Consider the following 13,519-nt stretch of genomic DNA (forward strand, 5'->3'; position numbering starts at 1 on the left):
GCCGCATACGGGTTAGGCTGTCGTAAGCAGGGACAAGGATTCCCAGGGCCCAGCCCAGAATTAGCGCGAGTTTGGCATGGCGGGGTTCTAACTCGACTTGTGTCGGTAGTCGGTTACGGGAATATTATGTGGATCTCTTTTGCCAACACGCTGGCAACGCTGGATGTGGAGGCCGAATGACTGTGCGTGTATTGGGGTATGAAAACACGAAACTCATGTTTTCATCATAGAGCCTTTGGGCCGATCCCGTTCGCGCGTACCTTGTCCTGTTCGCTGGCTTCAATCGCCGGCCTAGTAAAAATTGGAACCTAACAGCAGCCCAGTGTTCGGCCCTCGCCGTTACGGGCACTGTCAACTTGAAATGACATGGAAGACTTGATGAGACGCTTGTTCGGCGAACCCCCCCCCCCCCGGCCCCCTTGTGTGAGTGTGCCGAGGTTAGTAGTACACCGTCAGCCTACATGTGGAGTAACAACGGGATGAGGTAGCGGGCAGACAGTGTGCAGCCGATACAAGCAGTGCATGAACTACATGTACTCTGTAGGGGAGTCTATCCGCACAAGCTGTCACATGCACCATGGTGCAAACGCGAAGCGGCTCAACTGACGGAGGCCGGCCGGTGCTTGCTTCTCAGAGCCGGAGCGGGGGCGTCGTTTCGTAATCAGCTATTCGAAGAAATGTATAAGTTTGTTATTGATGATACAGCCTCAAGCAGAACAACAGTAGACGAGACGAAACCAAGAACCATCCCATGCCATCCGCGAGTGCCAAGCGACATGAAGCCGCCCAGCCCAAAATTCCCCAGAACCCCCTTCGACGCCGTAGTACCAACTAGTGTGATCGATCCCTCGTTCGGTTCTGGTTTGGCCCAGAACCACAATCGACAACCTCCCCTTCATCAAATCTCCAGGCTCTGCACCTTGCCCCCACTGCTCAATGGCTGCACAGTATCGGCTCCTGGAACTGATTGTACCGTAAGCCTACCATTGCCCATCAATATATCATCTCCCAGTCGAAGTCCCTGGTCGGTACCCGTGGCCGCCGCTGTCTTGAACGACTGCTGGACCTCTCTGACCCTTCGCTTGAATGCGAGTCGGTCAAGGAATAACTGCTGTCGGCCTCTCTCAAGCTCGCGACGCTCGGCTTGGAGCAGAGCCTCCATCTCATTGAAATACTTAAGCTTCAGGTCCAGCTTCTGCAGCGTCACGTTGGCCGCCGCTGACACCAGTCGCGTCATCTCACGCTCCTCTTCCGTGGCAAGACCAATAGCGCGCGCTCCCGTTGTTGCTAGTGGTATCGATGCCATTTTGCGAACAGTTGTTGTGGTAACGGTTGTCGTGGTCGTTTCCTGTTCAATGTCCACCTCCATTGCATCACCATCTCTTCTTTGCCTTGCCATTCGAGGCTCCAGTCTCCCGTGACTCTCCGCCTTCGAGACGATTACGTAGACGACGCTTCATTTCGTCGGCGGAAGAGTGGGCAGCCGCGGCTGTGGTGGCTGGGTCAGCCAAACTAGCTAAAAATCCAACGACAGACATGACTGGGTTGTCGGCCTGGTTGTATGGAATTTGCTTGTCACCATGAGCCCCAAGAATGGTGAGTTCAGATTCAAGGTACTTGTCCTCGATACTGAGTTGCAGGAACTGAAGTGCACATTCCTCGCGAGTACGAGTGCCGACGTGCTCTGCAATGTCGGTCCATTCTTCGTCATAACGCTCGAGAGCCTCCAGTAGTCGCAAGAGTTCCGCATCGCTCCATGGAGCATCTCTCTCTGGCACCGTTGTATACGTGGGGTTGTCCTGACGGATAAGCGCACCGTCCCCGTCACGGGTATATTGTGACTTGTTCGAATCGCCAGGGAAGTGACCATCAAGAAAGCAGCTGGGACATATTTCATATTTTGCCTTGGCGCTACCCTCCTTCGTTGGAGCGTGGTAGTACAGACGAGTACAGTCGACGGCACAGGCGTGGCAGTTGACCTTCGTGATGGGGCCCGTCGACGCCTCCTTGTTTGCCGACACACCATTTGTGGTTGGTGTCTCCCCGTTGGTTTTGACCTCGGTCGTGGCGTTGAGGTTGGTTGATTTGGCGTCTCCGTCATAGATGTTTCGACTGACCTCTAGCTTGGAATCTCCTTTCGCAGCTTGTGCAGCCGAGGCCTTCTTGTCGGTATCTACACTTTGCTTACCCTTGGTCATCTCCTCGTCGGCCGAAGGCTGGAAGGCTTGCAGGCCACGGGGCGTGTCGCAAATAACCTTGAAGTGGCCTGTGTAAGGGGGACCAATGTTAGAGGGTCGGTGATCTCCATCCACCTGGAAATGTCAGCATCATACAATTGAGTCCAATAGTGTGCTGGTTGAGACCGTCCAGCAGTAATAGCAAGTTACTTACCTGGTAGTTGATGAGGCCCCATTGCTCGAGAAAGGCGTGAACGCGCATGATTGCGCAGACATCACCTGCCAAGTTTCGTCTGCAAGCAGTGACGGTCAAGTATTCCGCGGGGTTCAGGCGATAGGTATTGATCATGAAGTCGCGGTAGTCTTTGTAAACGACAGGGGTCTTGCTGCGGTTGCGGCTGTTGAAGAACTCGGCCATGGCCTTACGTTCAATCTCGTGGACCATGTTCATATCGAACCAAGTGCTGTAACTTGGCAATATTATGGCATGGGTCTGGGAAATGAGATGATCACGGGCAGCTGCCTCAACACTTTCCTTTGTCTTGCCCTCCTGTCCTTCTGCTTCCGTGCCAGTGACAGCAGCGTCGGCATCGGGTTCATCGCCTGCATCTTTCCCAATCTCGGCGTCATCTTCATCGCGCGAGATGGTGGTTTCGGCTGCGGGACCATCCGGTGCATCCAGAGGATTATCCGAAGCTGTGATCGGGGCCGGGGTGGCGCTGTCTTGCTTGACAATGGGTTCATTGGTCACGGCTTCCCCCATCTGGATATCTGGAGCCACAGACATGTTAGAGTTGAATAAACGAAATCATCACCAGGTGTTGATTCGATGGCGAGAGCGCCAACATGATAACGAACCTTCAGAGTTATCCGGCCTGGTGCTGCTTATCTCAGGCACGAGCGGCGGCTGCGCGAGAAGGGTATTGCTAGTGGGTGACGCGGCATTGGCCGGCGACCCGTAGTTGGTCGGTTCATCCATGGTGTTGACGACAGCGAGAATATAAAGGTCCTTGAGGCGACTTCGTGGTGAGTGATGCGCGACAAGATCAATTCTTCGGAAGAACGCGCGGTGAACGCGCGACGGGATTTAGAGTCGGTGCGCGTTGGTGAAGATGTCGACCTGACGCGGGCGTCAGAGCAAGCGAGAGAGAGGGAGCGCTAGGAAACGTCAAGCCAACTGCGAACTCTCTGCTCGAACGTCAGTGTGTTGAGTTATCTTTGCGGAATAGCGAGTCCGTGGGGGTGGAAAGTGGATGATCCTGTCGCGAGGCGTGATCGCGTCTCAAGAATTTTGGGGGCGCGGTTGAAGTGCTGCAGGAGGGTCTCTCTAAAAGGGCAGCGGCTGGCAGCTGGGCAAGGAAGGCGATTGACTGACTGAACAGATTGCTGCTGATGGGCGGTCCAAAAGCGTCCACATCTGCAGGGGCACTGTCCTAGTAACCTTCACATCCCACTGAGAAACCAGTTATGAGGGTCCTGGCTTTACTCACGTGATGACATAACTGTGGTGAGTGGCCCCACCCCTGATCAGTAGCAGCCGATGACGGACGACAACCTCGGGCCGTGACAAACCGCAACAGTGAACGCCCATTCGAAATCCGTAATGTTCACAAATCGCCCCCTGCGTGTCTGCTCCAAAGCCCTCGTACAGCGCCCACTCAATCATTCGAGCGGACTGTAGTCTATATCTGTGATTTTTCAACTTACGGCGGATACGAAACGATAATATGTCTTGCACTGCTGCACGAAGGGCCGCTTTTCGCGGAGTACCTGCCTCGCTCCTCCAGCGCCTACCTCTCTCCAACCAAGCAAGGCGCAGTTTCCTTTCGACGCTTGCGATATTGGAGCAGCGCGAGGGCCAGCTCAACCATGGCTCTCTGAGTTCCATCACGGCAGCGAAGAAACTGGGAGGCACAGTGCACGGCTTCGTTGCTGGAGGAAACATCCAGGCTGTTGCGCAGGAGGCAGCCAAGGTGGAAGGCGTTGAGAAGATCATTGCTGTGGACAACGCAATTTATGACAAGGTTTGACCTACCACTGACATAATTCATGATTATACCCAATGCTGACACTTCATTCTCGTCTTGACAGGGTCTTCCCGAGAACTTCGCTCCCTTGCTGGTTGAGAACATCAAGCAAGGCGGGTATACGCACGTCATCGCAAGCCACACGGCTTTCGGCAAGAACATCATGCCACGTGTAGCTGCGCTCCTCGACTTGCAGCAGGTGTCTGATATCGTCGCGATCGAGAGTGAAGATGTATTTGTACGGCCCATCTATGCCGGCAACGCAATTGCTACGGTTCAGTCCTCGGATAAGGTCAAGGTTGTCACTATTCGAGGCACGGCTTTCCCTGCTGCTGAAGAGACGGGCGGCTCAGCGTCCGTTGAGGCCGGTGTGGACCCAAAGGCACCCTCTACGACTGAGTGGGTTTCCGAAGAGTTGACCAAGTCGGATCGTCCCGATCTTGCCACTGCTGGCAAGGTTGTTTCTGGTGGGCGTGGTCTTAAGTCCAAGGAGGAGTTTGACAAAGTCATGCTCCCACTCGCGGACTCGCTCGGTGCAGCGGTTGGTGCCTCTCGGGCTGCTGTCGATAGCGGTTATGCCGATAACAGCTTGCAGGTCGGGCAAACAGGCAAGGTTGTGGCTCCTGAGCTTTACATGGCCGTGGGAATCTCTGGCGCGATCCAGCATCTGGCTGGTATGAAGGATAGCAAGGTCATCGCAGCCATCAACAAGGATGCAGATGCTCCCATCTTCCAGGTTGCAGATGTAGGGCTCGTTGGTGATCTATTCGACAAGGTTCCGGAGTTGACGGAAAAGCTGAAGCAGTAAAATATTGTACAGAAATGATTGTCCATTATAATCCTTGATCCACTTTATGCTACAACTTCGAGCATGGCCTTAGTGCTTGTGAACTTTTCACGTTCCTTACCTTTCTCCTGTCCCTTTTCTCGCTCAGCTTGGTCGATCTTGCGCCAGCCGTGCCAGTCCACCGTAGGCTGGTTATGGTTCACAGCCATCTCTGTACACACCTTATCCCATCCTGGCAGTGGGCTTGAGCTCGAATCGTCTCCTGCCTGTAGGAACTTGACACCCGAGAGCCAATCTCGTACGATCGAGTCGCCTGTATCGAAAGCGTCTTGCATGGTGGTTGCAATGACTCCCGTGGGCCCACGCTTGACCCAGCCAGCGCAGTAAAGGCCAGGAGAATGTTCTGACATGATATCGGTCTCAAGCTCAGTCGACGTTCTTCGAAGAACACGTCCTTGCCCATCATTCATGATGACGCCGCGCCGCTCATCAAACAACACACCTGCCTCTTGAAAACCCGGGAGCGGCGCTGATTTGTATCCGATGGAGCGAAAGACAAGGGATGACGGTAAAATGATCTTTTCGCCCTTCAGCTGCGCCTGGGCGTTTGGATCGAACTTGGAGGTGAGCTCTGTGCGTTCGAGCACTGTGCTGCCGACAAAGTGAGGCGAGACATCGCTGGCAACAAACTCGGTCGGTGAAAGGCAGAAGTCCAAGGACCATGACCTGGGCGCGGTCGACACTTGTGCCTGTGACCCCTTGGCCACCAGTTCCATCAGGCGTTTCGTAGCCCTGGGAAGCGATTTGAGATCAGGGGGGATCAGAGACGGTTCCACAGGGTGAAATGCGACACCAGGTATCTTCATCAACTCCCGAGCCTCTTTAATAGTAAAGGCAGCCTTTCACAATCATCAGTGAGCTATGTGGGAGTATTGTTTCATTCGCAAGTTTCGACCTACCTGCATTGGCCCGCGCCTTCCTACAACGTGCACCCGACGTATTCGAGAAGTGGCTAGTGTGGCCAAAGCCTCATCGGTAATGTCCGTCTTTCGCAGAACATCAACGTCTTCTAGAAGGATTCTTGCAACGTCAAGAGCAACGTTCCCCTGGCCGATCACGACGGCTTCATCGCTTGTGGCGAGATTTGGGGCGAGGCCAGCCGATTCGGGAAGCCCATTATACCATCCAACAAACTGCCGTGCCGAGTATATACCGGCAAGAGATGACTCACCGGGTATATTTAGTGCCCTGTCCTTGATGGCGCCGTATGAGAACAAGATAGCATCATAGTTACGGAGCAAAGTAGGCAGTTGGACAGTTTGACTGTGCGGCTGGTGAGTCGCATCGCCTACGGAGACGTTGCCGACGAAGGTAAAGTTTGGGGAGCTAGCTATCTCTTCGAACTTGCCCTGGCAATTCTGTGTTGTGTGAGCGGCGCACAATAAGCATAATGGGAATCATATTGCTTATACCTTCACCTCTGGATGGTCAGGCGCCACGCCAAACCTAACGAGCCCATAGGGGACTGGCAGAGACTCGTACATGTCGACTCGGGCTTGGGGCAATCGAGACATGACTCTGTAGGCGGTATAAAATCCAGCAGGGCCAGATCCCACAATGGCCATGCGAAAGGATTTGTCTGGCCTACGCGGAGCTGTTCTGCCGCTTGACTGTGTGCTTGCATGACGTGTCAAATGTGGTTGGGGGTGGAGGGTTGTGCGCTTCAGAAACGACGAGACTCTGGCGCATGAAGTCCTGGTCCCCGCGGTGAGTGCGAGTAAACCCATCGTGGACGAAGAATCGGCGAGTTGGTTGCAGCGTGACTAGTAGTATTGGATGTAAGACCAACCGATGGTGGCAGCCTACGCTGGAGTCAACAGACCTACTTACTCATGCAGCGTAGTAAAGCATACCAAGAGTTAGCATTAAGCCGAACCGCCGTTAAATGCTTCCGCGAACCATTGAGAACAAGGAGATGTCGAACAGCCAGGTTTTCAAAGTTGCAAGTCCATTCACATTTCTGCGTCGCTTAGTGTCCTCAGTGCCAGGGATCTACGAATATCACGATTTTATCTCGGCGCCGAAAGCGCCGGTCACTTTCGGCCTTTAGCTGACTACCTACCTGTCTCAGGCAATCCATGAACAACAACGTGGGCCAGGTGAGCTCGAGCCACATATGTTTTCTGGACGAGCTAGACAGTGGTCAGTCATATGTCTGCCTGAGGTTGGAGGAACATACGGGTTGATAAGATAAGCTTACTTACCACCCAAGCGCCGTTGCCGTAGAAACGGCGTTCAGCTCGCGACAGCAAAATAGTGAATGGACGGCGTCAATCCGCCTCGCCTGACTGTATTATGCTGTTCAAACAAGAACGTCAGAGAGCTCATTGTAACTTGCTGGCCCTCAGTACTGCTGCATTGAGTCGACTTTTGTGCTCATCTCACTCGATACCCCCATTTGGCTCCAATTCAAACCTATCGCCGCTTTCCCAACCACCCCCGCAAGGGACATCAAGTTGTCATTCCGACTGGGCCCCGACGACTCTCCCGCAGTACATTCCAGCTACACGCACCCTCCGATTGTCCCACCCTAGCACATTCCAGTATGGGTGTCCAGCAACCTTTTCTCTACGAAGCCATGGGGAGTCGCGGGAGTAGCCTGCCTGAGAAGTCCTTCGATCCCAAGGCTGTCACCCGCGCCAGCTACACTCCCAAAGCACCGAAGCCGAAGAAGCACGATGGGCCTCTCATATCCTTTAATCGACATCCCGAGTAAGAGAACCTCGCCTCTGTCCGCGGCCGATTGTTTTACCGGTGCTCAATGCTAATGGGTTGTTACCCTGATTAAAAGCGCACATATGGTGTTGTCTCATCGGTCCACCACCTACCTCGCGTTGAGCCCGAGAATGAAAGGCTGGATCAAAGGTCTCCGTGTATTCCAGTTGATCTTGAGAGTTTTTCAATTCATTGGCGCCGCTGGGCTGTTGACCCTGCTTGTTTTGCTCACCGGCATCCCTGTCGTGGTGGGCTGGGTATTGCGGATTGCTGTAAGTCTTCATTCCCATTCCTGACGACACGTCACGGGCCATACTGCTTGTCACGTCAAATTAAAACCTTTGCGCGCAACCGCTTACCTTTCTAGCCCGGCGTTGTTTCGCTGCATTGCGCCTACGCTATTTACCACCTGTCACGCCCTGCAAGCAGTCGCACTCCAGCCTCCTCGGCCGCTTACCAGATCTTCGCTGCAGTGTCGGACATCTGCATTGTTCCTGGTTATGTGTTCGGCGCACTTAGCGTCCGGAACCATGGATCGTCATGGACGACACGCCTGTCTGATGCTAGCCTTGTTGACTACTTTGTCCCTGCTGTAGGGTATACGTTCCTCGGTGCCGGTGCCCTTCATCTGGTGTCTCTGAGCATCTCCGTTTGGCTGGGCCTTGTCTTTCGCCGAATCGCAAGCATGCCCCCTGACCTCAACCCACTCGAAGACCGATTTACCTCGCGGGCAAAGCACACCCGGAACAAGTCAAGCATTGCCACCACCAGCACCACTGAAAGCGAGAGGCGACTCTCAACGCCACTCGAGGACCGTCGCCGTTCAGGTCTTCCCTATGAGGACATTTCACGACCCCCAACAATCCCCTTCCTCCGAACCAGGGCCGATTCTGGAAGCTCCTCAAGTAATAGGAACTCGATCGCCGATTTTCCCTCGAGGCAGTATCAGATCGTTCCTAGCAACTCGTCACCACGCAACTCATTCATCTCTACAGACACACGAAGGTTGTCAAAGCCGCCGTCAATGCATCAGGGCTACTATTCCCAGGTTCCGCTTGAAGAAAGCGAGACAGCTCGTTCTCTTACCAATGTTGATCTCAACGCTCCCGCTAGTCCCCACGCAGGGCAACAGCGAGTGGCAAAATTTACCGAGACGTGGAGTGCGAGTGACTCTCTGATCTCCCGTACACAGCACCGGAATCAGCTGATGAATGCCGCTGCGCGAAACCGCGAGAGCTACCAGAAGACGTACGACGCACTTGACAAGCGATACGATGTTCCCGACGGAGACGACTCGGACTCTGAGCATGGCGACAATTATCGCGTTGGCCACCAAAGTGGTGACGGCGATGTTGGAAGCCTTCATCCCCAACCGCTTCGCTCTAACCCCCCTGCACCATGGAACAGACTAGTGGCACCATACAACTCACTGCATGGCTCTGCGTCGCCCGAGAGAAAGTCATATCCGCGGTCCTTCAGTGGCAGTCACGATATTGCTGATGAAAAGCATGCTCTGAACACTGCGCCTGTGCCACCACCCCACAGAACAGGCTCGATTCAACGAGAGTCCGACTTTTTCGCCAAACCATATGGCCAGCTCAAACCGGCGACACCCCCAATCATAATTGGAAGCAATCGCCAGGTGTCATCAGGGAATGACTATGACGGCCAACCCGTGGGAGCGTTCAGTCGACGTAATGTCAGCGGCAAAATAGCAGAAGAAGGCCGCGCAACACTTCCTCCCTCCCATTCACGCTTCAGCATTTTGAACAAATAGACAGTTGAACTCTTTGCATACAGAGTCAAACACATGTTGTGTGCGGCAAGGAAACAATTTACGGGTCGGTGGGTTGGATACGGAGTTGAAGGGTCTGAAATCAAGTCATTGGCTACTACATGCTCAACCTTTCTCGATGCTGCGATTATGTGACTCAAAGGCATATAAAACTTGAGTGAAATCTGCGCCTGGCTACTTTCCATATTCCGTGAACGTTCGCGACCTGGCTAGTCGTTGAAACTATGTCTCAGTGCGTGCATACGAAGCCCAGGCGACCTTTTCTTGCGCTGTATTTCGCTGACCCATATCCCGAACCCAGGAATGTTCATCCCAGGAGGCGAGCTCATAGATGTGTCGCATTGTCGGTCGGCCATGAGGGCAATTCCAAGGCTTGTCCAGTTCTCCCATATGTCTTACCAACCTTTCCATCTGTCGATGCGTCAACGCTTTGCCCACCATGATGCTGCTCCGGCATGCTCGCATGGCAAACATCTTCCGCACTTTGGAGGGCCGAGGCGCAGGGCTGGTGCCCGTCAGGTCATGGTCACCCAATAATGATATGAGTTCCTCGAGGTCCGCTAATGTAAATGTCGTCTCACGACTCAAGGGCAGAGCTACGAGTTCGCATCGTAATCCCACTGGCTGCGATCCCGAGTCGTCGATGCGTACCTTGAAGCCATTGACCTCCAAAGCCGATATGTTTTCCCTTACTATCTCCTCTTCAAGAGCAGTAAGCTCGAGCTGTTTGGGCTGAACTAGGTGTTGTGACTGTACGGTAGTGCATGACTGGAGCCTTTCGAAATTGTACTTCTCATCTGATGCATGTTGATCGATGATAAACAAGCTGTCATGGCTTTTCTCATGCTCACCATCTGCACTGCCACTCGCATGCCTGACAGCAAGTATAAACCCTAGGTTGAACTGGCCGACTACTATACATGTCATCGAAATCTGATTTGGAGATGATGAGCGAGAGCTATCCTCCGCGTTTTCGGCTTCCAGGCCGGCCTTAACGGCGGCGGAGGGTGGACTGCCGGAAAGCCCCTTGCTCTCACTTGCTTCTTCCTCAGACCAGGAAGAAGAACCGCTTTATCAGTTTTGACAGTTTGCTCATATCGCAATGTTACATCCTTGCGCTTAGAGATCAAAGATAACGCATCAAACACCTGGCCTGCTCCTATTATCTTGTCACGAGGTTCCGAGTCGGCACTGCTCTGATCATCCCGACATGAAGATGAAGCTCTTCATCTGTATCATGACTAGCGCTGTCGACGAGTTTTCGCTACAGCATCGCGGTGATCATCAACGCTGTCCGAGCCTGATTCAACGAGGACTCGGTGGTCAGAGTCTGAATCGGCCATATTCGGATGCCGTTTTTTTTTAGACGGGGGAGCAGGGACCACCTCAAGGTCTTCATCGTTTCTAAGAGTGGCATGCTGGAGATGTTGGTTGTTTCCCCCAACTTCTGTTGCGGTGCTTTGGGCGTGAGATACCGTTGGCTTCTGGCAGCCACTGAAGGCTATATAGCTCCTCAATTGATTATCGTCCGGGCGTAATGCGTCTGTCGGAGACGATGGCAGACTGGGTTCTCGATGTGATGCTGCTTCGTGAGAGTGTCCCTTAGCACTTATATGTGCGCTAGCAACTCCAGCAGGCGCCTCGGGAGATAGTGGCACCATCACAGGGCTGCCTGACTTGCGTTGAATTCGTGGTGTGCTTGTAGGGCTCACAGCCACCGTCTTCGAAGTGGACAACTTTGGGTCATGATCCGAGCACACAAAATCCGTAGAGTCTGTTAGGTTTTCTGTGATCCTGAGGTTCGTCATACTGGTCTCTGGCCTTGATAGAACTTGATGCGACGGTTCACTTTGTACACCCTTACGATTGACGGATAGCATTGGCTTGGCCCGTGATTCTCGGTGTTGTGCTTCTGAAGAACTGCTATTGGGTTCACTGGCCCCCGAATAAATTCCGTGACTCGTGTTGTTCGATTGCTTGGCGATCCAGCGGTTCATGAGAGCTTGGGCTGGAGACTCAGGTACTTGAGCAGTCACCGGCTGAGCTTTCCGGGTCAAACAAACTTGGTTATCAGATGCATTTTCTGCGTATTTTGTCTCTGCCCCTGGCACCGTGGACCGACATCCATCGTCGTTGCTCGTGTCTGAAGTCACCCGACGCAATTGCGACTGCTTGTCGGGGTTGGATTGTGGTGAAGAGGCCACGGATGGTCCGGGCTTGGATGGTGCCATGTATGACAAGGGGATGGAATAGTCCTGGGACTCGAAGAGGGATGTGAGAGCTTCGCGTAGAGAATCCAACATGCGATTTTGCTCATGCATAAGAATAGTGCGTTTGTCTGGGCTAACATTCACATCGTAAAGATGTGTGTCGAGTTGTATATTGGCGAGGATAAAGGGTGATTGTGATGAATTATACGACCTGTACACGTCATTGAACACCTTTGCAAACTGAGGGAGACTGCAAGGTCGTCCGTTGACGAAGAACATTTGACGATCTGGAGTTTGACGGCCTTCGCCATGCGCGGGTCGGCTGACGAATCCTTTGACCTGAACAGGGGAAGCGCTTTGATTAGGCTGTTTTGCTGAAGTAAAGCCTGATTCTGCTGATGGCTCAAACTGAAGTTCAACGTCGAGCCTCGTCAAAACAGCTGTGGTCTTGGCACCGAAGATGTTGATGATATTGTCTCGGACGGTGGTGTTTCCCTTGGTAGAGAAGAGAATCATGCGTTTCCCCTTGTTAGGTTGCTGGGAAATGGTAAACTTCAAACCAGTCTGTATGCAGGCGTACTGGTTGAGAAGCGTGATGACCTTATTCCACTCTCGCTTGATGTTACGTTCAAGTTCACGTCGCCGGACAGGGAGGTTGTGGAACAGGCTATTGACCATTACCACTGTGCCCTTCTGCCCAGCGACGACGGTAGTGCTCTTGAGCCTGCCAGATGGCTCGAACTCTAGCTTGGTCGCTCTGGGAGCGTCATTGGCGAGGCAGGTGACGACAGAAGTGAGACAAGGCGCAAAGCGACGACAAAGCCTCGCCACGGAAGCCAAATGTGGACAGAGTGTTGAGATCAGAGAAGGTCGCCAGTTTGGATGTATGGTGCTTCAAGGCTAATCCTTCGTAGTTATCAGGCGAAATGCCAGATCCATTGTCGTGAACCTCAATGGCTTCTAGTCCTTGATTCTTGAAGCGCACGTCTGAAGGATGGCAAGATGAGTAAAGGTGTGAGGAATGAAATTGTCATAGAAATCGGGTTGGAGATAATTGCTTGGCGTCACGTACCTATGGCCGTAGCATTAGCATCAAGGCTGTTCTCGACAAGCTCCTTGACCACAGAACACAGATCGACAATGACCTGCCCAGATTGGATCCGATGAACCTGGAGGTACGGTCAGCGAAGGCTCCCTTGGTGATGTACTTGTATGTAAGGAACTTCATTTCTTACAGTATTGGCTTCGATGGCCTTAATGGCAGCCATGGCAAGCGGCGTCTGCGGCACTGGAGCTACAGTTGGGGCTCACACTCACTTGGACAGAGGCCTGACCGTTTGCTGGGAGACCACCTCTGCTACACTTCGGACTGCGCGAAAGGGGCAAATGAGGTAAATGATGAGTGTTCAGGACATAAATTGATATAAGACAGCGTGGTATTGAACGTGTTGGCACCATCCCTCGTGGATAGTGGGAGGAAACTCGTGGAGCACAACATGAGCAGCGCGTGAGTAGCTACGATCCATCCTGGCACCAGGCACACAGACGCGAGTGGTACATGGAGGTTGGTACCGTTTCGGAGTCGCTCTCCGTTTGGCAGTGCCGACCAGTAAAGGAGTACCGTAGTAGCTGTTTCACTTGCGAGGAATAAGTCCTGCACTAGCAGCCAAGATTGTGAGGATCCAGCCTCTGGCCCCTGCCAACACTCAGAGCCACCGTGGACCCCACGACTTCGAAAAAACACGGGC

At 53.3% G+C, this 13,519-nt stretch overlaps 5 protein-coding genes across 5 annotated transcripts; 2 read left to right on the forward strand and 3 right to left on the reverse strand.

Annotated features, from left to right (window-relative positions):
- Positions 1 to 898: 898 nt before the first annotated feature.
- Positions 899 to 3,156, reverse strand: VDBG_04330 (transcription regulatory protein SWI3; the record flags this gene model as incomplete). Its single annotated transcript, XM_003004678.1, has 4 exons — positions 899 to 1,287; positions 1,445 to 2,312; positions 2,392 to 2,948; positions 3,036 to 3,156. 4 exons carry the CDS (start codon positions 3,154 to 3,156, stop codon positions 899 to 901), a joined length of 1,935 nt encoding a protein of 644 aa, XP_003004724.1.
- A 623-nt stretch (positions 3,157 to 3,779) lies between these two features.
- On the forward strand, positions 3,780 to 5,800 carry VDBG_04331 (electron transfer flavoprotein subunit alpha; the record flags this gene model as incomplete). The annotated part of the gene is made up of 2 exons (XM_003004679.1): positions 3,780 to 4,201; positions 4,269 to 5,800. The coding sequence occupies 2 exons, from the start codon at positions 3,905 to 3,907 to the stop codon at positions 5,010 to 5,012; spliced, it is 1,041 nt and encodes a 346-aa protein (XP_003004725.1).
- VDBG_04332 (NADPH:adrenodoxin oxidoreductase) lies at positions 5,057 to 6,778 on the reverse strand (the record flags this gene model as incomplete). Its single annotated transcript, XM_003004680.1, has 3 exons — positions 5,057 to 5,869; positions 5,951 to 6,409; positions 6,464 to 6,778. The coding sequence occupies 3 exons, from the start codon at positions 6,776 to 6,778 to the stop codon at positions 5,057 to 5,059; spliced, it is 1,587 nt and encodes a 528-aa protein (XP_003004726.1).
- Positions 6,779 to 7,596: 818 nt separating this feature from the next.
- On the forward strand, positions 7,597 to 9,665 carry VDBG_04333 (conserved hypothetical protein; the record flags this gene model as incomplete). The annotated part of the gene is made up of 3 exons (XM_003004681.1): positions 7,597 to 7,763; positions 7,843 to 8,038; positions 8,134 to 9,665. 3 exons carry the CDS (start codon positions 7,597 to 7,599, stop codon positions 9,541 to 9,543), a joined length of 1,773 nt encoding a protein of 590 aa, XP_003004727.1.
- Positions 9,666 to 11,343: 1,678 nt separating this feature from the next.
- On the reverse strand, positions 11,344 to 13,284 carry VDBG_04334 (DNA mismatch repair protein pms1; the record flags this gene model as incomplete). Its single annotated transcript, XM_003004682.1, has 3 exons — positions 11,344 to 12,758; positions 12,844 to 12,940; positions 13,007 to 13,284. 3 exons carry the CDS (start codon positions 13,037 to 13,039, stop codon positions 12,538 to 12,540), a joined length of 351 nt encoding a protein of 116 aa, XP_003004728.1.
- Positions 13,285 to 13,519: the final 235 nt, after the last annotated feature.

The sequence above is a fragment of the Verticillium alfalfae genome, genomic scaffold (genome assembly GCF_000150825.1).
Source record: "Verticillium alfalfae VaMs.102 supercont1.5 genomic scaffold, whole genome shotgun sequence".
Classification (NCBI taxonomy): domain Eukaryota; kingdom Fungi; phylum Ascomycota; class Sordariomycetes; order Glomerellales; family Plectosphaerellaceae; genus Verticillium; species Verticillium alfalfae.